The following is a 26,697-nucleotide window of genomic DNA, read 5'->3' as shown; positions in this document are numbered from 1 at the left end:
AAAACCAAATAAAACAAACCAGTGTAAATGATACAGGACTTCAAAACAATAAAATAGTAAATCCAAAATGGCTACCATAATATATTTTGCTATCCTTGAAATAGCTTGAATAACAAAATTAAACAAAACAAAACTGAACCAAACCCAACCCAGCAAAACAATGAAAATGATACAGGACTTCAAAACAAGGTGATAGGGAATTAACCATGGTTATCATCTTCAGAAGGAGATCCCCCACAGATGCACTGCGTACCACTATCTTATGAATAGATGACCAGACCACTGGCCTTATACCTGCAAGGTCAGTGAAACACCAAATACCACAAGCATCAAATTGCATTTCACTTCAATAGCTATTGTTGCAGCCAGTGTTTCTCTGGATCAGCTGGTAAGCAACCAGCTAATCCGGAGGGGTTGGGGTTGGGGTAGGGGGTGGAGTGGAGTAGGGGTTGCTCTTCTTGTTTGCCAGCCTGTGTACAGGAAGGGGCTTGGATCTGGCTGTCCCCTGCCGGCAGAGGGCTGAGCATGGCACTTGTTTGCAGGGAGGGCTCGCCTCTTGATGAGGCCTTGTTCTGTCCCCACCAGTCCACAAATGGTGCTGATTCATGGGGAAAGGCTTGGATCTGGCCATCTCCTTGCTCACCGTGGCCAACACGTGGAGCTGGTTCTCAATAATGTGTTAGATTACATTGTTACATAAATAAATAAATAGACAAATAAGTACCGAGCATTACATATGTGTATATACGCACATATATACATATAGAAATACACATATATATGTGAGAAGAGAGAACACACCTGCTCATTCATACATGCACCATGAGTTTTCTTAGCTCTACAAACAATACAGTCCTCTGGATTCCAACTAACAATAAAATGCCTTCTTTACTATTAAATATAGCTCTACTAAAATTCAACTCCAAATGTTACTAAAATGTAATTTGTATCATAGATATTGTGAAATATATAAACTCTCAGGGAAATAATTTTAAAATACTTATTAATAACATAAGTCTGTGAACATTTTCTGACCTTGGCAAATTGGGAGACTTTGTTCTGAAGGTCGGTACTTGGCATTGGTTTAATACATCAAGAAGAAAACCTTCAGCTCCCACCTGAACAAGAAAGGCAGTGATGTTAGCTGTATTTTAGAGATGATGCTCACTAATGCTAATGTGGCTAGCAAGTCCCCGAGTGGATGTTCTAAGCCAAAAGAGCCTATTCCAAAGCCCATGATATTAATTATGATACTGTTCAGAAATGGAAAGAGTATCTCTAGCTAACACCTCAGTTAACTTCTGGGCTGGCTCTGGATTTCCTGTCCCCACATAATCTTTGCAGTCGTACTCTAGTTCATGTTTCTCTCATTCTCAGTACAGTATACTAGTCAGCACTGTAGCTGCACCCATGTTCTCTTCTGTTTCTAATGTGCTGTATTTCTTCTCACCCAAGAGACCAACGCAAACCGCCCCTTCTAAGTACCCAGAACCCTCTTCCTGCACCTTTTGGACTAATATATTCTCTTTCTCATGAGAATATGAGAAATATATGAGATGATGAGATTGAAAGTGTGAATATGAGATTAATAGCCATTTTCTAAAGGAAGCATTTTGTGTACATCAGTCCCTCTGTTAACATCTTAAAGGTGCCACTTCTTTTGTGAATGTCCATCTATTGGATGCGCACTGGGATGTGAGCCTTGAGAGGTGGTAAATCATGTGTTTTGATCATTGTTGCATTCCACATGCATTTCATGTTATTCTGTACTTATTAATAATTGAATAAGTGTGAATTAAATATGCAAATGACTTGATATGTATAGTGATTATCTTAGTAAATATTTAGTAAATAAAATATTCTGATGTGTGGAATGTCAGTGCAAATTTATTGGACAAAAGATGAAATACACATATTTGGTTATTTAGGATATGTTTGATGTTGCCTAGGCTTTTAAACATTTATCAAATAAAGGTTTATAAAATGGTATTTATATTTTCAAGTATACTCAAGTTGCCAAGGAGTAGAATTTTATTCTAGCATGTACATGTGGAAATGGCTTCTCAGTTCCTATGGTTCTTACCTCTGAAGTCTTCCTAACTTAGAAAATGAAAACTCTGCTTTCCAGTAAGTCAACCATAAAGCAGGGAATTATTCTTGAGCACACTGTGTTTCTCATAGTCCAATTTTAATTCATGAGTTGCTACCCAAATCCTCATAATACATCCAGGTTCTATAGCTTCTCACAATTCTCCTTCTGCCATTCTAGACTAAGCCACTTATCACTTATCATTGAGATTGTTACAGTAAGCTCATAAATGAAGTTTCCATTTTAGATCTTGCCTTTATAGCTTCATTGCAACTCAGAGAAATATATATATATATATATATATATATATATATATAGAGAGAGAGAGAGAGAGAGAGAGAGAGCCCTTGAAATATATGTACATATAAACCCAAATAGCTTGATTTCTTTGCTTGAGACTTTCCAAAGGCTCCCTGTCTAACTTGGTAAAATCCTAATCTTTATGAGTGTTCTGCCCCCTGCCTTGCAGTGTCTTCTACTTACTAACTGTGCTACGAGTTCATTGGTCTCTCCCTCTGCCGCAACTCAAACGTGCAAAGCAAATGCTTGCTGCAAAGCTTTTGCTTTTGTTTGTCTTCTGGATGGAAAGCTCTTCTTCATGGTCACAGTGCTGACTCCATTCTTTAATTTTCTGCCCAAGTTGCAATCTCCCTTGAGGCTTATTTATAACAAGTCGGCACGTCATAAATATAGCCACCCACCCCATTTCCCTTTGATTCTCCCTATGAAAGTTTTCAGAGTTTTGCTCTCTTTCTCCAATGGTGTAGAATGAAATCTAGTCATCTGCTAAGTTTTCTGTTGTATTTCCAACAGCTCTAACAGTAGTGTTTCTATATTTGACACATAGTATGAGCTCAGAAACATACTCCTTCAACAAATAGATAAATTTATTATCAAGTGTTTCTATATTTGACACATAGTCTGAGCTCAGAAACATACTCCTTCAACAAATAGATAAATTTATTATCTCAAAAACTATGTATTAGTTTCTGTGCTCTGAGCAGAAATTAATAAAACCATATTTTAGCTAAATAATAAGTTATTCTTAATATTTAAATAATTCTCTAAAAATATATATTACCTTCTGTGCTCTGAGCAAAAAATAAATAAAATTCTATTTATTAGTTAAATAATAAAGAGTTACATTTATCACTAAATTTATATTAGAATTTTGGATCAAATATAAGTTGAGAAAACAGTGAAATTTCCCATCCCCATTTTAAACACTCAAAAAAGGTAAGGTGAGTGTAATGATTTTATATATACAGGCAAGCCAGAAAGCCCAAAGGAGGAATTTCTATGTATTAAAAATAGGAGGACTCTAATAAATTTTTTTTAAAAAAGAGCAACAATTTATCAGACGCAGTGGCTGAATTTTAACACTGGATGGGAAATATGAGGGTTGAATGAATTCTGGGGTGTGGAGCCCACAGTTTTAGAGCCCCTTTTCCAGGCCAGCTACATGAACAGGTGGCTGGTAGAAAATGGTTTTCTTTAGGCCCTCGAGAAAAAAAAAAAAAAAAAATCTCTAGCAATTAGTCAGAAGCTAATGACTCAGCTCCCAGTCACAGAGGTAAACATTAGCCAAACTCTAGGGAGAAAGAGATGTAACTATTACCATAGTGGGGTGAGTGACTAACTGATTTATCAAGTGCAGGGAAAGATTTGAACAACATCAGAGACTGTTTTCTTGAAATGATGGGGAACCAGTAGCCAATAAAAGACTTCTCCAAAATACACTATTTTTTAAAAAATTTAATTAAATTTATTGGTACAGTTTGGATTTATACAATAGTCACGTCCATCACAGGGAATTTGTGACCATGCATAATATACCTTGATTTGTTTTTTTGGCTTTTTCTCTCCACACCTTCATCCTCTCTCCCCCTCCTTATTTACAAAGCTTTGTTTCCATCTGTTCTTCATTCCTCATTTTTCTTTTCCCTTCCACAATCCTACTTCTTTTGAGTAATTTCTTTTCTTTTTACACCATCTCTTGCACAGTTTGGTTCTTATTTATACTTTGTTTCTCACACCAAGGAGTCAGTTTGATTTTTACATGTGTATCCTATTTATTTCACTTAAGACTCAAATCCCATTCATTTATCAATAAATGTCTCAAGTTTATCCTTCTTTATGGTTGAGTAGTAATCTATTACATAAAAAGTCACATTTTTTTATCCATTCATCTATTGATGGACATGTGGTTTGTTTCCAAGATTTAGCTATTATAAACTGTGCCACTATAAGCATGGGTGCACATATATCACTTTGTTATAATGCTTTATAATTCTTTTGGGAAAATACTAAGAAGGGAACTAAGTGGGTCAAATGTAACATCTAGTCCTAGTTTTTTGAGGAATCTCCACACTGATTTCTACAGTGGTGGTACCAGTCTATACTCCCATCAACAGTAGAGAAGACCTTCCTTTTCCTTGTCAACATTTGTTATTAGTTGTTATCTTGATTATAGCCATTCTTTCCAGAGTGAGATGGAATCTTAGCATTGTTGCAATTTGCATCTCTCGAATGATCAGTGACGTTGAATGCTTTTTCACATGTTTATTTGCCATTTTTACTTCATCTGAGAAGTGAATTAATCTTAAATGCTCCTTTTTGCACTGTATCTTTGCAAAAAGAATTACTGTACTATTATATTATTTTTTCAAGACTAAGAAAATTAAAAAAACCTGTTTAGTAATTTGAAAGCATGGTTTAGAAAAACTCATAGATCAAATAAAAATATTAACCTAGAGTATTCAAATTATATAGAACCAGAATACTATTTAACAAAATTTAAGACATACAGATGAAGCAATGAATAGAGGATAAAGAGTAACTCTGAATACACATATAAAAGTTTAATATTGAATTTACTTACTTAATTTTTTTTTTTTTTTTTTTTTTTTTTTTTTGTGGCACTGAAGATCAAACTCACAACCTTGCACTTTCCAGGCAGACACTTATGCCACGGAGCTAAATCTCCAGCCCCTTGTTTATTTTTTATATTATAAAATATAACATGATATGTGAATTATAATAAAATAATAACAAAAAGTAAAAATCAGTGCAAGGGAAAAATGGTTAAATTAGTAATATAGTCAAAATAAGAGGGGCTGGGGGTTTAGCTCAGTGGCATAAGCACCTGCCTTGCAAGCAGGCGGTCGTGAGTTCGATCCCCGGTACCGATAAAAATGAAAAAGACAAAAAAAAAAAAAAAAACAAAAAAAAAAAAACAAAATAAGATCTATGAAAATGTAAATGAGTTGACAAAGACTAACCAAGGGGGGGAATAAAACATGCTTCCAATGTATTGGAAAGGAAGCAAAGAAATTCAATTCATCTTTCTAAATTTTCAAAAAGAAAATACCAATCCTGACATAGAAGAACATATTCAAACAATAAATAATGCTACTAAATTAATATTAATTTCTAGAAACAAAGAAATGCTGTCCAAATAATTATTTAATATTAATATTCAGGCAATATAAAATTGGAAAGAACAGTCACAAGGAAAGAAAGATACCATCCATTTTCATCCAAAAATGATACAAAAATTACAGAAATTTTCAAACAAAGCAAAAATGTATAAATACAAGTGATGCAAAGAGATGAAGTTACCATTATCAGAACAGCAAGTCATTTATCGTATAAAATATTTAAACCCACATTAATAGATTTAAATTAAGAACTAAGACTTTTACATTTAATATGCAAAGCCCCAGTAAAATAAATGTTTTTCATGTATTTTAACAAAAGAAATGGCCAGTATCATTACTGATGGTGAAATGAAATGAATTGTTTTTTGTTTCTAAAACATGAAAAAAAAATTAGTAATCACATAAACCTGCTTTTGTATGTACTGGAAGAACAAACACGCACAGAACAACAGAGAAATTAAAAAACAACACAGGTGAAAAATGAAAGAAACGACTTTTTAAATTTTCAAGTTAAGTAATACTTGCATAAAAATATAAAGGCAAAGTACGAAATTAATTGTTGAATTTATTATGACTATTGAATATAAGATAAATCTAAAAAATAGTTGTAATACCAAATGTACAAAATATCATGTTAAAAAGAGAACAATTTGTTATCACGATATAAAATCCAAAACATTTGAGAATAAATGCAATAAATATTAGGAATATGAACTTTTATTAATATTAATGAATTTGGACTTGTATAAAGGGCAAATTACAAGTACTATCCCAAAGATTTCAAGTCTGCTGCAAATGGTTCAAAATTTTATGGAAATTTCATTACATTGTATTTTTTTCTCATCATTTTTTTCCCTTATTGAAGGAGTATTCTACTTATGTTTTTAATTTTTTAAAACTTTATTTTAGAGAGAATAAAACCAAGCAAAATAAAATAGAATATGGCCTATCAAAATAAGACAGTGTGACACAGTATTTAAAAACAAGGTAATAGGAAATCAAAAATGATTACCATATTGCCTCTTGTTGTCTTCAGAATAGCTGTCCATACTTTCAGACATAATAAAATCAAACAAAACAGAAACAGAATAGAACCGGTAAAAACAAAACAATAAATGCATTACAGAAATTCAAAGCAAGATAATAGTAAATCCAAAATGGCTACCAAAATATATTTTGTCATCTTTGAAATAGCTGCCCATGCCATCAGATACAACAAAATCAAGCAAGATAAAACAGAATAAGACCCAACCAAACAAAACAATGAGAATGATACAGGATTTTGAAACAAGATAATAGGAGATTAACAATCACCACTACCTTCAGAAGGAGATTCCCCCATAGATGCTACATTGCATATTGTTAACCTGTGAACAGATGATCAAACTACCAGCCTTAGGCCTGGAAAGTCAGTGAAACTCTAAACACCACATGTATTAAGTTGTGTTTTGATCCATTAGCTATCATCACAGCCTATCTTTCTCTAGATCAGATGGTCACTTATGGGATGGGAAGGTAAAATGGGAGGAATGTTGGCTCTTATTTTCTCTCTGCCTGCATGCTGGGAAGGGGCAGAGGTCCAGCTCTCCTGAAGTCAGCCTGCGTGTGGTGCCGACTCACAGGAGGTCTTAGCTTCTCTTTGAATTCTTGTTCTCCTCCCCTGCAGTCCATGAATGGTGCTGATTCATAGGACAGGGCTGGCATGCAGCTCTCCCCAGCCAGCAGTGCCTGACACTGACACAGAGGAGAGCTTAGCTTCTTGTTGACTTCTCCTCCCCCGAAGTCCACGAATGCCTCCAATTCCCATTGTATGCTTAATGGAAGTTGAAAAAGTACTTGTAAAATGCATAAGTAAATGGAAAAAGCTAAAATCTTCTAGAAGAAAAGATGAAACTGGAGGCAAAGATGGAAAAGGATTAGGAAAAAATATGTGAGGATCTCACTCCAACAAAACCATGATCTAGTATGAAACTGTAGCAACTGAGGCATGTATGCAGATAACTGAAACACGGACAAACAGTCATAACCATGGCCCCAACTGCTGAAACCCCGATGCATGACTAGGATAACATGCTACAGATTGGTGGAGAAAATACTGTCTCCTCCAAAGAACGAGATAGTGTAATTTTATTTCAACATGTGTATAAATGAAATTGAACACCTTAAGGTCACATAGGAAAATCAGTTCCAGATAAGATACAGAATTAAATTTGGCAAGAAAGACTTTCAAGAGAAAATATATGACCCAATCTTCATGGCTTCAGATTGAAAGCATTTCTAAAGGAGCCCACAGAAAGAAGGTGAAGGCATGAGATCTAATAAACAGACAGAAATAATTTTTCAAAAGAATTGGTTGTGTTCAGTTTTAATTCATGTAGTATTTTCATTAATCATTTAATTTATATGTCTATATAAGCACCCTTACATATGTGCATATATGAATTCATTATTGATATACATAAATATTGTATATATTTATTATTACAATACTTCTTAATTTTAAAATGCAGCTAAAAACCACAAGAGGACAAATAAACACTATATGCTCATAAGACACAGTCTACTATAAATTCCTAGGTTGTTAACAAAACTATATAAAATTGTTTTCTTTAGAATACATAGACAATAGCAATTTGGAATTAAAAGGAAAGAAAAATGCCACTTATATTGAAGACAAAAAAATCAATACAATGTAAAATGATTAAAACAATCTCAAATAAACTTCCATATTAATATACAATAGTTTTTTTTTGTGTGTGTGTGTCTTTTTCATTTTTAGCAGTACCAGGGATCGACCACCTGCTTGCAAGGCAGGCGCTTATGCCTCTGAGCTAAATTCGCAGCCCCCAATATTCAATAGTTTAAAAAGAATAGTTTACAAACACACAGTCATAAAATATTTTAAATAAATGGAAGGGGATTTCTTGAGTTTAGATAGAAATGTATTACATAAAGACAGTTAGCTATATATGTTTAATATGAATACTAATGGAATTTTCATTTCTTTTACTATGTTAGACATCTTTATCATGAAGTTTATATGGAAAAGTCAATACTAGAAACTTTATTAAATAAACAAAATACCTGGAGGAAACATTTTATCAGATATAACATAGTTATAGTACTGGTGATTGAATAAGAAACATGTCAATGGAAGAGAGTTAAAATATTCATATGTTAACAGGAAAGTATGTGTAAGTGTATCAATAAAGCGTGCACCTACAGGCAGTGAAAGAAATTAACTGTCCAAATACTAGAACTATGACTGTCTAGACCTCACAGCAAATACACAGATAGACTCTGTACATTCAGATATTCGTTTTGTTTTTTGGCACTTTTCGTATCAGTTGACAGGTAATGTTAGTGATTCTAGGTAGGATGTTAGAAACATTTAAGCAAGAGATATGTAGTGAGCTATTCAAAACTCAGTATCAGCACAAAGAAACATAGAATGAAGCCAGATGAGTTTCAGTTATCATACATGACAAGCAATGTGGCCCTAATGTAAAGAGAGTTAAAAAATCAATACACAGAGCGACTAGAACTTCATTAGAAACATGGTAAAATATCTAACAGCATAGTTCACAGAAGTTTACCCTTTACTAATATGAAAAAAACCTTAGCATCATTTATAGGAGCACCAATTGAAACTGCAGAACGACCTTACTTTTATCTAACTAGTTGCTACACAAGCCTATTCAGGTGAAATGGCTTTCACTCCCACTTGAAGAGTCATTTGCTTCTCTTGGTGTGAAAACTTTCCCTGTCCTCTTCTCGGGTTTTTGCTTCTTTCAAATCATTCTTCAGATAAGTGTCCTATGCATTCTTTCACTTTCTTTAATGTGCTCTTAAAAGATCTATGTGATTTTATTCCTAATTGTTTCACAATTCAATGTTTGCATTACATGTATGATTATTTTATATGTACATTTGTTTCTTTGTTTCTAGGATGGTTTAACAACTCAATTTTTGCCTACTTGATTAATTCAACTGTATTATTTAAATTAAAGCAGAGAACTTATAAAAATAAAAATATTTATAAGAATTTGAATACAATCACTTTTTTTGCATTAATAATACTTGTTTTCTGAGCATTTAATGTCTAAAGGATCCACATTTTCTTCTGCTAGTTATAAAGGTGTCCTTTAAAATGGATTGTACTCTTGGGATAATACTATCAACATAAAGTTGGTGACAAAATTAATTGATGAAAATCAGTGTATCCTACAATTGTTGTAGTTTTCTTTAGCACACTTGTGATAATTTATACTTGTAACTGTATTCAAAATAATTTTAAATGCCCTTCCAGAGATCTATATTTTTTAAATTAAAAAGATTGCATTAAATATATATAATTTATTTAGTGATGGAGAATCTCATAATAATGAGACTGTTTAATAGAAATGTTTAGTTGTCTGAAATCTCTTAAATTAGGGGAAAGCAGTACTTACATCATGATAAAAACATAGAGTACTTAGTGATATGGCCAGGAATTCTTTGTTTGTTTGTTTTGTTTTCCATGCCAGGAAAAAGGACTAACATATTATTACTAAGCTTTGGGATAGAGATCTGGTTTTTCCACTGAGTTCTTTCTGATTCAGAAGATTCTTCAGAACTGAATGGACTGATGTGGCATTTCCATACATATGTGAAGCTGATTCCCTAAGGGAATAAATATTTGCAGCAATTTCTAATTGATGGATCACCAGCATACCAAGATACAGATGACTTGTGATTAATAAGCCTTGGGAATCTATGAAGTTTGCACGTATTCTCTGAAATTGTGCCTGGATAGACTTGAGGGGAGGCAGGGTAGATTATAATCTGTTGGGTCAGACATCTGCATTCCTCTTATTACCTACCACAGAAATCACTCCCAGGCCGTGGTTGATACATCTGAAACAGTTTTAATTCTTCCTCCTCTTAGCTCCTCCCATAATCATTTGCCAGATTCTATTCATTCTTCACCTGAAACAGGAATCCTTTCTAGGAATCCTTCTTTCTGCTTCTCTTCCTATTATTCTTCCAGGCTTTGATTATTACAAAACTCACCTCATCGATCATCTTGGCTTTCATACCAAATCTTTCTAAAAATTTATATCACACATTAACAAGATACTACTTCCTAAATATTGATCATGTTTCCCAGTTAAGAAATTTTGATTACTTTTCACTGCTTAAAAGAATAAACTCTGAATTCATTAGCTTTTGGTTCATCAGTTTTAGAGAATGATCACAACTTTATAACCACTTGTTTTATTTCAGTGATTACAAAATCTGTAACTACAAAAGAACAGTAATTTTTAAACATCAGATCCTTATTCTTAACTTTATTTCTTATCCCAGCTCTGCTTTCTACCAATTTATGTCTATTCTAATTTGACAAGTTAATGACCAAAATAAATATTCTTCTTTTATAAATTAAAACTGAAAATTTAACTGAAAATCTCACTTTCACTGTGGATTATGTGTCAACTTCTAATGATATATACATATATTTTCCTTCTATCTATCTCCAACTGGACAAAAATCTCTGATACAGGGTTAATATCTAATATATTTTTAAGCCACAAGAGAATTGCAGTGCATTATGCTTTATAGGTTCTTAAGTATTCGTTGCATCACTGAAGCTCCTAGTTATCTACTTTATACTGGAACACAATACTGAACACACCCAGCTTAAGGAGGAAAGGCTATTTTGATTCACGTTTGGTAGGGGTTTCAGGCCAAGGCAGGGTGGCATGGCAGAGCACTGTGGCAGGGAAGAATTGTTTATAGCTTGGCAATGAGAATCAGGGAAACAGATAAAGGGAAGAGAGAAAGAGACAGGTGTCCTCCTCTGACTAGGCTTCACCTCCCAACATCACATTTGGCTTAAACTCATCAGTGGACAAATCCATTGATGAGTGTCACACCCCATGATCCAATAGTTTCCCCAAAGTCCCAACTATGAGTACATGAGGTACAATGGGAACATTTAGATACAAATCACAACAGTGAGGAAGCCTCTTTCTATGGGCATTTATTCCAGGGAAGTCATCTTGAGCTCTAGAGTAGAAGACAATTGATTTCCAGAAGTAGGAAAAATTAATTTGGATCAAGGAATGTAATTGCCTTGAGTGGACAAAAGATGTTAAAGTTTGATAGCTGTGCAAATATAAACATGAAAAACTATTTTTCACTTTTTTGTACCTGATGGCATTTGAAATTTGTATTTATAATAAAATATATGAGAATACATTAGCTTAAGTATGTTTCAATTGTAATGAGTCTACTTTAGAGCCTGCCCAGATATTTAATGCAGGCCCTATAGTCATGGAAAATTTTAACAATAAAAAGACTATGTAATATATAATTCTGCTGATTCACACTAACTATAATCAAGATATAAAAATAATATATTCCTGTTAACAGATAAATGAATATACACAAAGTAGAATATTAGTTCTTAAAAAGAACGCTTTGCCATTTGTGATAATATAGATAAAACTTGAGGACATTACACTTAATGAAATAAGTCAGATGGTAAAAGATAAATACTGTACTTCATGACCTCACTTAAATGTAGAATCTAAAACAAATTATATGTTGAACTCATAATAACAGAGTAAAATAGTGGTTACCAAGAACTGTGGTATAAGGGCAAAGGATAGATATCTGTCAAAAGATGTAAATCTGCAGTTACAAAAAAGTACTATTAACATAGTGGACAACATGGTGACTATATTATTAATGTGATATTCTGAAAGGTTTCTAAGATAGAGGATCTCAAATGTTCTGTGCTCTTTAGTTTGATTCTAATAATTATTTTACCATGTGTATGTGTATTGAAGCATCACATTATATACCTAAATATTACAATCTGCATTTCTCAGCCATACCTCGATAATGCTGGGAAAAAAATAATATAAAAAATTCTGCTAGTTCATTAAGAGCCTGCATATGCGCCTGGAGGAAGCCAAACACACATAGACTTTGTTAATTCCTCTCAACTTAGAGGAGTAACTTAGAAGCAGTGAAGTCTGGCCATACATTATTCAGTAGTGTACATCAGTATATCGAGTATAGGAAAGAAAGCACATACTCTGAAGGAGAGTAGATAGCCAGTAAGATAGAAGTAAAAAACCAAGATAAAGGGCTTCACAATGGGAAATAAATGGAGTAAAAATGAATTACTTTAATAGAAAAAAATACTCTTCTATCCACCTCCCATGATGCTTCAAGAGCCTTACATATTCAAATATATAAATGTAGGGAGTAAGATGTTGAAAAATCAATTAGGAATAAGAGCTTTGTATGTGGGGCAGTATTAGATCAGGAAGCATAAAGTGGACCAGACATCTCAGACTGAGCTACTTTCTCCCAAATATATGTCATCAAGAAGGATTTAAGAGAGTTTTTAACTGTTGGTAGATCTGGTTAAGTTTGGCTTCCTTGTGTGCACCTGTGTGTCAAGCAACCTGCAGTGATGCTCCAAGTATGGATTATCATGTATCACATGTGTGTAAAATGATAGCATGAGATGGATACTACAGGTCCCATTTATATTTCAAGAGTTACAATGAACGTTTACAATCTAGCATCCTATAAAAGCACATAGTGGGATTTTTTGGGACAATTATAGGTCACCTATGTTGCCTCTGAAGCTTAAGTTATTATAATTTTCAAAAATGGGTTATATTTCTTAATTGATAATTTTTAAAAATTGCAAGGGTGCCCTGACACATGAATGGCATACTGGTTTCCTCATTAACTCTAGATGTTTCAAATTTCAGAGCTCTCAAGTTTATATCAGATATCGTGGCAATAATAAAGATCATTTTGATAAGAAAATTACTCTTCTAGAATTCTGTTGCTCCTTAGAATGTTCAAAATTAATTTCTTTAATAATTGATTTCATTAAAAATAATTAATTTGATTAATCCATTAAAATTGACAATGGCTATATGTAAGCTTACTGTTCCCACATTGGACTGTTTAGAATTCTTTAATGTTGCAGTTGTGTCCCTCTAACACACATTCCTTTGCAAAGGATGGACTATTACGGAGGTCAGTAAGAGGGAAAGTACAACAGAGCCATTGAACCTGGAGCTTGAATTCTTGTTCTGCCTGATTCTGTGAGAATGTACTTTTGGACAAATCAATCCATTTGTATTTATTTTCCCCCTTCCAAAAATGTGGATTACATTTTCTTTCAAATTCCATTATTAGCTTGAGCGATAATCTAATACCATAGTGCATTGGTGGGCACATACTAGAAAGTGAATTAATAATAGTAATAATAATTATTAGTAATAGTTAGTAGTAGTAGTGGAGCTATTTTATACTGTAAAAAGGAAATTTTTACATGTTTTGTTTATCTTTGGATGGATTTTATAGTTTTTAGTGTTTCCTACCCAGATTTTCATGAAGGCTCTTGCAGACCACTAACTCTAGCTTTTATATTTGATACTTTATTTAGCTTGATGTAACAAGCACTTTGTCCAAGATAATTATTATAATGAGATTTTAGCCAGGAGAGATGTGGCCGCTGTCACATACCAGATTCTCTCCAAATGTAGGTTTGGATGTCACAGTGAGTAGGTGGAAGTTGGAAAAGGGTTACTCAGTTAATAAATGCTCTTGTGAGTATTGGCTTTCTGTTTGCTTTTCTGTAATGTGTTTTGGCGAATGTGTGACCTACAGTAAGACAAGCAATCTTTTTTAACAAGTCATCTATGAACTTTTTAGGCTTATAGTTTTTTTAAGATGACAAGAGACCAAGTTATTTTCTACTTTTCTTCTATTTTGGGTTATTTAACTATTTCTATAATTCTATGTCAATTGATAAATTAGTAGATAATTCATTTATTAAAACAATGAATTGAATAGTTAGAAGATATTTAAATGGCAACTTTGCTTGCTGGATGCTTATGTTGTGGGTACTGATAATTGATAGATACTACTTAAAATTCAATAGAAATATAAAACAACTTATTATATTCTATATACTGAGTATTTTAAGGGTACAAAAGTTAAGTGTCATCAGAAACATGATAAAATTTTCCTAATTTTTTTTATAGAGGAAGAGTGGCTTCAAGTTTGAGTTGGACTTGTAAATTCCAATTAATGGGGAAAAGCATTTTGGTGGAAATGATCTATACAAAAGTTTAGGTCAGAATTAACTGTTCCAGACAAAATTAGATGGGCCTCAGTTTCAGATGATTTGAATAATGAGATAAAGAGTAGATTTTATCTATAGTTGGCTGATTCTCAGAATTTTCAGTAAATAATAGTCATCTAGATAGGGTGTTTTCTTAGGTCTTATCCATACATGGTCCCTCTTCAGTCAGTGGGAATGAGGCTCATGAATTCTTACCAGCAGCGTGCTCTGTGATCCTAGTGTGAATGTTCTGATTCTCATTTTTAGCATTTCTACTTCCAAGAAAAATTTAAAGATTTTTTTATAGAAAACTACCCTTCTCATGTTAACAGATTTATAAGAAACTGTCCATCACTAAAATGAGGTAAGCTGATGGCCAGGAGTTCAGGCAGACAGACTTTGTGACAACCTTGCAGGGGTGACAGCCGGCACCTGTGTGGCCTGACAGCAGTGGGGGTGGAATGGAAGGGATGAGCTAGGGGGCTGTAAGGGACACAGCTCACAGGATTCAGGCCTCATCTTGCTGCATGAGGCTGTGCCATGTTCTCAGCTCAGTAGATGATAAATATTTAGAAAGCCAAACCTAAGTCTTCTCCATAAGAAATTCTTAGCAAGTGTGTATGCTACTGCCAGACAAGTATGGTATATATCGCACAGTACAGTAAAAATAAATCATTCTCAGCACCTTTTTTTATAATCTATCATTTTTTACTTTGTTACTGACTTGCTTCTTGTAGCCTTTTGACACACTAACAGAAATACACATTTTGTTTTTGTACCTATTAAAATAAGTTAAATTATGTACATTAAAATGGTTTAAATATAAAAGAAATACAAATCATAAAAATATTTTATAATTAGTGATATCTTTTGACAAGAATACACAGGAGTGATTTACATCAAATTAGAAATACTCACTGAAATATATGAAATGAACTGTCATTCTGTGGAAATGCAATCCACTTCCACTTAGACACTGTGATAGTTTTTCTTTCTTTTAATAAGTTTTTCACACAATCTATGAGTTTAGTGGGAAACATTATGTCATGTACTAATGTAGTCAGCTAAGAAAGTCTCCTCTTTTAAAATATTACTATTTACAGATCAGATCCTTCCCAAATTATCCAAGAAATGTGAGTGAATTCATAAGTATTCTCTGACTCTTTAAACATCAAAGGGGTCCATCTTCAAAATCCAAATGGTTCTCCAGCTTTCCGCAGGATATCACAAAACTTCCTGGCAGGGACTTTTAAATAAGTTGAGAAGTTTTATAAGATAAAAATATTTTCTCAGTTGACTTGACAACCATGTACAATGTTAGTGGAGAGTTTATTTGCCCAAGGCTTTTTCTCAAAATGAATTTAAACTGAGATTATTAAAATGCACTTCAGTGGCACAGTGTGAAAAGAGGTGTTGCTAATGTCTTACCTCAAAAATGTTTTCCACGCAATGCATGTTACTTGATTACAGAGCTGTATATATAAAGGTGTGTTTCTAACTAAAACAGCAGAGGCATTTAAAATTATTCAGAAAATAGTGAATCATCTGTCGGGAGGGAGTTGGATCCAGAAAGAGTAACCCTGTACTGGGGTGGTGTAGAGATCTGTCTGAGAATCATACTGACATTAATGGTCTGGACACAGCCCCACCATTAATCCTAGAGCCTTCCTCATCTGTGGAATAGAAGTCCTTGTAATGGAAACAGTATGGGGGTAAGGTGAGGATGAAATGATACAAATGACTAATACAGTGACTGGCACAGATAAGTGTTCACAATTTATTGTTTTATTTCAAAGCTGTAAGGATCAGGGTCTCGCGGTGTCTCCTGGTAACTCCAGATGTATTGTTTAAAAGGAGAAGAAGAAAAAAGAAAGCCTTGTCCTAATTTAATAGCATCTCTTCTGTTACACGTTCAACAGCTTTAGGAAAATTTAACTAATGGTAAACAATGTTTGAATCACCAGATCTCTCTGTGGCTGAAGCTAATTTCTTACATGAGAATCAGGATCTCAAATGGAAAATGATCATCTGGATGAGAGGTTACAGTCTTCCCTATCTGGAAAATCATATTACACCCCTTTGGGTAACATCCGAATTACTAAATCTTGGAAACAGACCATCTTTTTCACTCAAACGGCTGTATTATTTAGAAGTTTTATGATTCCTGAAAAAATCCAGTTGTATCTCAAAAATAGTGTCACTGGTGCATAGTTTGAAACTGTAACACCATGATGGGAAAGTTAAGCTTTTTGCATCTGGCAAGTGGTCATTAATTACTGGGTCACTTATTGATGCACACTGCAGCCACAGTCACGGGGGGAGACAAGAAAGTGATTCTGGCACGCAGCGCAATGGTTAGATGCACATGAACACATCCTTGTCAGTTTGTGACTTTATCCCACAGTGTCTTTTTTTGTTTTAATTTTCATTTAATGCCTAAGCAATGTAATGTCACTATCAGTCACTACGTAAAGCAAATTCAGCAAATTAACCTTCATGGTAAATTTATCTTTCTTTGTATTTTGAGAAGTTAGAAGGGTACAATAAAATTTCTCGGACTTGCTGCCCCACTGTGAAAAAGCATTAATGAATTCCTCCGATATTTCAGGCACTTTACATCATCCTTATGAAGTCTTCAGAAGATGCGAGTCAGGAAAGTGTATTTTATAAATGAGCAGACTAAGGCTTGTTTAGATGTTTATTATTATCTGTTTTCTGTCCCTCTGAACAAAAGGGATGAAATTAAAACTCTCTTTAACTCCAACAACCATTCTATTTTCTTAACATTTCATCATTGAGCTGATTATATATTCCATGCATTTTCCTATGTTCCCTGCTTAACTTCAAAGCTTCCCTATATTCTCTCAGTTATTTTCACAATATGTGTTTACACAGACCCCGTTTGAAGATACCAGCTACAATTGGAAATCAGAATATGAATTTTTTAACATTAAAAGTGAATAGTTGTTTTCAGTAAAATATTTTTTGCTTTATTCAGAGTAGAATTTTCAGTCAAAAGTTAGCAACATAGTCAAATTGCTTAGTGATCATTCATATGCATGTCACTTACTTATGACTCATGATTCCTTCCTTCAGAAACAAACATTATCATAGCAATTTGATTTATCTTAATGAAAATGAAATTGAATAATCAATTTTTAATGTGAATAATAAGTGAATAATCAATATTTTATGTGGAATTGAAAAACATAAGCCTAAATACTATTCTAGTTGTGATTTCTCTTAGTAACCTTGATAACAATTATTTTAATGTATGTAAATATTTTTGTAAAGTATTACTTAGTAAACACAATTTTACTTCTTAGCTTCTAGATCATAACAAGACAAATGGAATATTGAACTATTCTGCCCTCATCTCAGACTTTACATATGTAAAAAAAACAAACTTGCCTTTTTCTGCTTTTTTTAGTATTAACTCCTCACTCGTGAATAATTGTTTTGATGACCTCTTGGTGAGAAGAGAGATTATATGAATTTTTCTGAAATAGAAATGTTTCTATATGATAGTACGATTCATCTTTTGAATTTAGTTTATATAGAGTATGATTGTTCTATGTAAGGTCTTAGGGTTTTGAAAAGTCCTTGTCTTCGAGAATGTGGAGAATTAACCAAAAGTAAAAATGTATGATACAATGCAGAAAACACTTTAGAAATGTTTACAGAATTGTAACGTGGAAAACAATTCTCTAATATAGGGGCTAGTGAAAAAAAAGCTTATTAGAAGTAAGCAGCATTGAATCGATGATCAGGTAGAATTTGTTCAGGCAAAAAACACAGTTTTGCCAAGATGATTGGTAGGAAATAGAAAAAAATAGAGATGTAATGTGTAAAGGTTGATTCCATGAGTTCTAGAGGCAGCCACCTCAGTTCAGATATTTTCATTTTCTAGTTTGTCCAGTTTTATGTAAGTTACTTTTCATCAGCATAATGTACATTTTTCATGTTCGTGTCACATAGAGTGAGCACAAAGTTTTAAAACCACTGTGTGGTATCGGATACATAAGAGGTACAAAATGACAATTATAGGAAAATGAAAACAAAATAACTGGAAAACGACAAGTTATTTGGTATTCCTGATGAAAAGATGCAATCAGTGACCCAGAAGGAAGGTTGGAGAGGCTGTGTAACAAAGTATAAAGCTGGAAATTGTCATGAAGGAACAAGAAAGTAGAGGAATGGAATAGTTAGATCTTATTGTCGTAGCTCACACTGTGGTAAAGCAGAAGGTGGAGAAAGAGAATACTGATAAAGATGAAAAGCACATAGTTAGACTGCCATAGTAATTACCAATGCTATATACTATCTATACTCCTCTTTAACAATGGAAATAATTAATGAATAATATTATATGTTAATAAAAACATTAACTTACAGGTGGGTAACTAAGTTTGAAATGTAATCAAAAATCTAATTTTGAAACATCTCTTTAAAACAAATCTGTTTCCATTTAAGTATTTTGACTTATTTTAATTACAATAACGAAATGTTTTAAAATAGCATTTACTAATATAGTTCTTTTTCTTTTAATTTCACACTGAATCAGCATGGGTATTAATCATGACAATGACCACCCCTCATGTGCTGATGGTCTTCATATCATGTCTGGTGAATGGATTAAAGGACAGCACCTTGGTGATGTTTCATGGTCTGCATGTAGCAAAGAAGATTTGGAAAGATTTCTCAGGTACTTACGGAGATTCTTTATTGCTACAGTGTTGTGAACGTTTTTGTATTTGTGCCTTCTCTGCCAACTAGGGAATGCAGTCTGATAAAGTGGAGAAGCCTCTGCAATGGAAAACATGGAATGTGACTGCAACCTTGGCTCTTCTGTGGACTCGTGATATGAATTGGAACTTGTTATTTAATGTATCTGCTTTTAGTTTCCATATTTTTTAAACAAAAGGATGGGCAAATGATTTGCAAGGCTGAAAATTGTTCTAACGGCAAAACGTATCTGCCATGGAATTTAAGTGTGTTGTCCGTGTTTCCCAACAGAAATAATCTCCTTACTCACCGCCTGCACATTTCTTATTATCATAAAACATCTGCTTACCAAAATTGCCAGCTTTCATTATGGTACTTCTAAACACTAAACATTTTTTTTATTATAACTGTTGATCTCGATTCTCTTCTTTTACATGTTCAACAACAGTAATACTTAGTTTCTGTCTGGTTGGAAAAAGAAGTGAGAAATATTGCTAAGGTTCTAATTTTTCCTTTTTTTTTTTTTTTTTTTTTTTCCTCTCTCTCTTTCTTTTTCTTTTTTCTGGTGCCGGGGATCGAATTCACGACTGCCTGCTTGCAAGGCAGGTACTTATGCTGCTGAGCTAAATCCTCAGCCTCTAATTTTTCCTTTTAAAACCCTTATTTTTATTTATCTCTGTGGTTATCAAAAGGACAACTGAAAGAGTATATTCTGTGCAAAGTGATTAGAGAGATGTTTGAGGCCTCTAAAAGTATAAATAAGAAGTGTAGGAACATCTAGCTTGCTAAATTCAGTACAAAGATGAACTTCATTTTTCCATGCTTTTTAAATTGGCAAGCCTATTTTTCCTATTAAATGGATATTAAAGTCTACTAAAATATAATGTCTATGACGTTACCATAACTGTGTCATGAAATATGTGCAATATATGTGCGTTCTCTTTGTCATGACAGTCTCTGGAGTATTGCATTTTGCCTATGTAATGATTTGAACACATTTTCAGTAGCTACATCAGTAGAGATTAATGAAAATGTTTCTAGAACATGCAAGATTTTGTATGGCTGTTTTCACTTGGATCAGGGCTATAATAAAATTAAATATCATTTCATAAATGGAAGTTGTATTATGTCAACTACAAAAATATTCACACTATTAATACTCAGTTGGGAATAATTTCTTTAAATCCCCAAATATAACTGCACATATTACAGTTATCTGCATGCATGGCTTTTTGGAAAGTTTTTTCTGTAAATCTAAGCTTCTACATTTTATACATGCACAAAATAATACTCACCATTTGGTTTTTAGATTAGCTGAGTTAATCCATCTGAATAGGATTTATAAATTTAAAGACTTAATTTGAATATTATTATTATTTATTAGGAATATTTTAAATACTTAAAAGTAAATGATTTTTATATGTGCGATAATTTATATAAGAACAGTTTCAATGAGTTTCTAAAAACAGTAAAAGTGTTAAATCTTTGCAGAAAAAGAGGAACTGTAAAATTGATTTTTGTTTTTCTTTGTGTTGAGGATTGAACTCACGACCTCACACTTGCCAGGCAGGCACTTATGCCACTGAGCTAAATCCCCAGGCAAAGTAAAACTCTTATAAAAAATGTTTCTTGCTTCTGCGCTAATGACAATTTTTACATTAAATTCAAAACTTTATCATACACACTTGTTACAGGTCAAAGGCAAGTAACTGCTTGCTACAGACAAACCCGCAGAGTTTCAATTCTGTGATGGTTCCCTCCAAGCTGCCAGGGATGATATACACAGCAGATGAGCAATGTCAGATTCTCTTTGGGCCTTTGGCATCCTTCTGTCAAGAGATGCAGGTAAGAATGTTGTCCTGAAGAGATATTTTAACTGTTCATCTTTATTGTTTGCAAATATTAATTGCAGGAAGGAAAGAGACTTTTAGAATTTGTGAATCAAAAGTACCCCAATCCTTAAAGTAGAACTAAGAAGAGTTTTGTCCATTTACCTTTATTCTTGGGAAGTGATGAAAGTCAGGCATAAACATAAGAAAAATGAACCTCTTGGTTGATGTGAGAATGTTATGTGCATTTACTTTCTTTTTCTTTCCCCTCCTTACTCTATGTCCCTTCCACCTCTTCCCAAACACATACATGCACACATTGTGTACTTCAATGATGAACTGGCAGTCATGCTGAGAAATGGGTCTCCCCAGTAGCTATGACCCACTTTTCACAAGTCTGTGACTGTTTCAAAGGGATTGGCTTTGTTGAAAACATTGATGTTTTGGATAAAAATAAGCAATTAAAATTCCTTAAAAAGAACAGAGCATAGGTCATTGTGGCATTTATTTATTTATTTATTTATTTTTTGCTCATAACTATGTAGTTCTTATCAAGAGTATTCATTTATTTATTATTTATTATTTTATTTACCGATCTCACATACAGTTGTGAAAGACCCTTCACAATGGGTCAATGCATGGTCAGAGTGTGTTTTCTCTAGAATCCAACCCTGTGTTTGGCACAGGGTAAGCTTTAGTGAATATTTCATTTAGAATTATAGTAAATGGATGTGTGAAGGAGTTGGAACTGTACAAAATGTCGTATGTGCAAAGGTCTGTAGTCTGCAGTACTCGTCTGGTAAGGAGAGCTCCAAAATAATTAGCATACCTATGTGACTGAGACCTCATTCTCAATGGTTGGCACATAGAGCATACATAAATCCGCATTACTCTCCAACCTTGGTGATAATTCAGATCGTAGGTAGCTTTAGGTCTGTCCCCAACACCTTTCTGATCTCAGTGCTCAGTTGGTTTACCTCCATATCTGTATTAGAAGCTCGGTCGCAGTATCTCCCTTCCTCTTCCTTTTCCTCCTCCTCCTCTGTCTCCTCATCCCCATCATCACCCTTCACCATACTTGTTTTTATCCCCATCATCCCCATTCTCCTCCCCTTCGCCTTCCTTTTCTTCCTCTTCCCTTCTTTTTTTCCTTCTGCTTCTCCTCCCCCTGTTCTCTCTTCTCCTCAACTTTATCTTCCTTCTTTTCTTCTTTAGCTGTACTGAAGATAAATCTGCATCCTTGCAAACTATAGGTAAGCACTTGAGTAACATGCTCAGGCCTTTTTTAAAACTGTACTTTGTGTTACCCATGATCTGTGTTACCCAGGCTGGCCTTGAATTTGTAACCTTCTACCACAGTCTGCTGTGTAGGTGTAATTACAAGTGTGTGCCGTAATGCCAGCAGCAATCTTTTTTCTTAAATATTGATGGATTTTTTTTTTTTATCCGCAGGATTGAATTTGTAAGCAGAATTTTTATATGCTGAAATTGACATTGTTTTGATAACAAAAAGTAAACTGTACTTACCATTTTAGGTGTATTACTTCAGAGAAAATTTCAATTTATGCAAAATTTCTGTCTATGAGAAGGCCTCCTAGAGAAAACGGCATTTGTTTAAAGAATTGCTGTTCTCAAGGGCGGGTTTGGTCTCCTCCTCTTCTCTTTTGGCCCCTTGGTTTTTATTCTGTAACAATGTAGGAGAAATACCCTTGATAAATGCCAGCATCTTAGTACTGATTGACTGAGTATATTTCTGTTTGTTATAAATTACTCAAGTCTCATGTGTCCTGCTAGAGCAGAACAAAACAGACTCTAGCAACTATTTTTAAATATTTTTTAACAAATCATCTTAATGATGTGTTATATTTAGTTAAATTTTACTCGGAGCATTCTTTAATATTTGGACTGCATATATCTGCCATTTGTTATTTATATTTGTGTTCTAATTTCATTCTTATGATGAGAATATGTCTTAGTTATTATCTAGTCCCACTTTACAGCTCAACAATTTGAGGGCTGGATAAGTCAACCAACACTTTCAAGGTCTTGACATATTAGGAAGGAGTGTTAGATGCATTTTACTGCCTTTTAATAGAACTCAGTTTTTTGCTAATCTACTGTCTGCTGTTTGGGAAAAATCTTAGATCAAATTTATGTTCAAACTGAATTCTTATTGTCTCTTATTCATATGTATCCTCAGGATTTAAAAGTATTTCCATCAATTTCTTAATTTTTCTAGACTTTTTGATTTAGATATTTTATATATAATATTCACAAACCCACCTAAACTTATTGCTTTTCATTCCTTAAAATACTTTGAGTTTTTGAAAAATGTTTTTCTATTTTCCTGCTTTAAACTGGACATTGTGAAAATAAAGTTTTCTCTCCAATTTTATATTCCTACCTCCAAATCTGGGCCAAAGGAACCAGATACACAGACAGATAGAGTCATGAAAGAAATTATTTAAAGTCAGAACTTTCCAGGCACTATACTATACTAATAATATAATTTGTCATTATGGAATTTGTCACTCTTATGGAATTTGCTACATTTTGGTCAGTAATGTGTGTGTGTGTGTGTATGTGTGTGCATATGTGGTGTCAACTGATGATGACTGTTAATGAGAAATATAAACTCAGATGGGAAGAGTCCCTAAGGGCCAGGCTCCTGAAGATGGTGCTATTTATGTGGAATGACCAGGGAAGGCCTGTCGAGAAGGTGGCATTTGCTTAGAGACCTAAAGAAAGTGAAACAGCAAGCCATGCATTTATCTTGGGAGGAATATAGCAAAAGGAAACAGCAGAGTAGCCTAGAATCTAAATTTGGTCATGTTTTAAGTTTAAAGTGTCCATTAGAGATCCAAACAAGTACATGGGCCCGGGAGAGATAACTATTTGGATGTTATCAACTAAGTGATATTGAGCACATGGTAACACTAGGAAATAAGTTAGACAGAATAGAGAAATAATTAAAGAATTAAAATCTAGATCCTTTCAATAGTTAGAGTTTGAGAAGATGAGGAGAAAGCAGCAAAGAAATTTTGAAGTAATCTATTGAAGTAGAAATATAATCAAGATAAACTAAGGTTTAGAGATTGAGAAGATACTGTTTTCAAAAACAGTGTTATCACCTGCCACCAAACATGAAGCATAATAAAGTAAGATGAACTCTGGGGATAGAACTCCTTAGTTGTTCCCAAAGGTTTGGCATATTATTATTTGAAGTTATCTGGAAATAGTTGAATATGTAATAATTATTATTTGGCATAATTTAAAAATATAAGGTGAAAGAGTTAGGTTGAAGACTAAAGAGTACTATTTGTCAAGCCACATTAATATAAACTGTTGAGGGGTTTCCTATGAAGTCATTGTGCCTGACCACCTAATATCTAAGTTCTGTACAAAGGAAAATGTCCTAGAAAGTCATCTCCATAATATCAGAAGCATTATTGCTCTCTGTTATCTCTGCATCTCTAACACTTAAAAATATCTTCACTCAATATTTTTGAATGATTCAGCAAACCAATTGAATGATGAAGTATTGATTCTACATTTTTGCCCACATAAATACTTGATTTAACACAATAACCACATGAAATCCAACCTTTAAAAGCAGATAAGTTGTTTTCATAGTTTGTATGTAATTTAATCAGGCATCCTCATGGCCATCTGACTTCCAATCAGCAATACCTAATTAGCAAGGTCCATGGAGTGCAGCCTCACTGTGGTCTTCAGTACACACTAAGAAAAAAAAAAATATGATTCTCAGTATGACAGCTTTCAGCCCATAGCATTTGAATGAGATATTTCCCTTCCCTACTTATAAACATATTTAAATGTAAGCACTAGAGATTCCAACATTGCATAATCCTGACCCAATTAACAATATGAATTTACTCTTAGGATAACAATTTGCATCTGCACAATGTTTAAAGGCACAGATGTAGAGATGCTTGTGAAACATCTTGACCCCCAGCAGTAATAGATCATTCTTCTGCATAAATTTGCAGAATTAATAGCTGACTTCTTGGATGGTCTTATTCCTTATTCCGGAGCAACTGGTGCCTTCAGGCCATCTGGCATCCTGTACCTGACCCAGCTCCAAATACATCAAGTCATTGTTACAGCTTCCTGAATATATTTGGCCTGTCTGGGAATAGAGAGATTTGAAAAAGAGGTTTACCTAGAAGCAGTAAGAAGTGGCTCTAATAAGAATGCCCTATTTTTGAGGAAGAAGGAAGGTGCTAAAGCTAAAGACCTCCAAGAAATTTAAGGTCTAACATTTATGTTTGATTTTGACATAGTGTGAGTGTTACACATATTAAAGATGCAGAAAGCTTTCTAGCATGATTGAATCAAGTGGTGGCTGAAAACTATTAACATGGCAGGTTCCCATTTTATATTTCTCTTATTCTACTTGATTCATGAAAATATGTAGAGTGTTCATCTCATCTAGCCCAACATAGAAGGTGGTGTTGAAATGAAGAATTCCAGAAGACCGAGCATATTGTTTGACATTATGTTATTACAAAAGTAACAGTATTCTGGTGTACAAGACTTCACGTGAAATAGTCTGAAGGCACATAAACATTATTTAAGACCTTAAAGAAAGGTACAGTAATGAAGATAGTTTAGTATTGGCAAACAGAGAGACGTAACTCATCAATGGAACATAATAGTCTAGTTTCACACTTTCACATATGTGTACAATTGTTTTTCAATAAAAATGACAAGGAAATTAAATGGTCAGAGGAAAGCCTGTCAGCAAATTATGTGACAACTGAACACACGTTTTTTAAAATTGCATTATATCATCCTCCAAAATTAATCATAACTGTGACATCTATACCACTGCAGAACATCAAGAAACACAAGGATAATTATTTTTCATAAGATATCATGTGCGTGAACCATAAAATAAAAAAATGAAATAAAAATATAGCTTAGAATTTATCATAATACAACAATTACCTCTTAGGAAAAGGCAAGACCCAGAATAGAAGAAAATATTTGTGATATGTATTATCTGATAAGGGACTGGCATCTATAATATAGAAATTCTTCTACATTCAATATTTAAAAAACCATGCAATTTAAAACAATGAGCAAAGTGTTTCAAAAGACAATTTAGAAAATAGCATATATCACAAGCCCCTTAAAAGATGCTTGACATTGTTACCATTACATCAAGAAATTAAAATTAAAACCATATTGAATTACTTTCAAATTCACTGAATATTTTTGCTATAATCTCAATTTTGCTTTTAAATCCATCCAGTTATTTTTTTTAACATATTGTGCTTTTCAATCTGAAATCAGTTGAGGTATCTTTTTATTAATTCCACGTTAATTTCATTTATCTCATTGGCAACATTTATAATCCCAGTTTTAAATTTTATGAAAATTGTAGTATATGTATCATCCTAAGGTTGAACATTTTCCTTCTTTAAAAAAGATAATTAATTATTTTGC

The 26,697-nt window shown here is 33.5% G+C and overlaps 1 protein-coding gene across 3 annotated transcripts in view; it reads left to right on the top strand.

Moving 5' to 3' along the window:
• Positions 1-26,697, top strand: part of Adamts19 (ADAM metallopeptidase with thrombospondin type 1 motif 19) — a 234,747-nt gene that overhangs the window by 114,255 nt on the left and 93,795 nt on the right. For all 3 annotated transcript variants that reach the window (XM_063232406.1, XM_063232408.1, XM_063232407.1), the window contains exons 9-10: positions 19,236-19,376; positions 21,091-21,241. In XM_063232406.1, the coding sequence (XP_063088476.1) occupies positions 19,236-19,376; positions 21,091-21,241 (292 nt within the window). The remainder of the gene's footprint in view (positions 1-19,235; positions 19,377-21,090; positions 21,242-26,697) is intronic.

This window comes from Cavia porcellus, unplaced genomic scaffold, assembly GCF_034190915.1.
Source record: "Cavia porcellus strain 051 isolate PalLab524CR breed Dunkin Hartley unplaced genomic scaffold, mCavPor4.1 scaffold_21, whole genome shotgun sequence".
NCBI lineage: Eukaryota > Metazoa > Chordata > Mammalia > Rodentia > Caviidae > Cavia > Cavia porcellus.
This window is presented reverse-complemented; position numbering and strand designations above follow the sequence as displayed.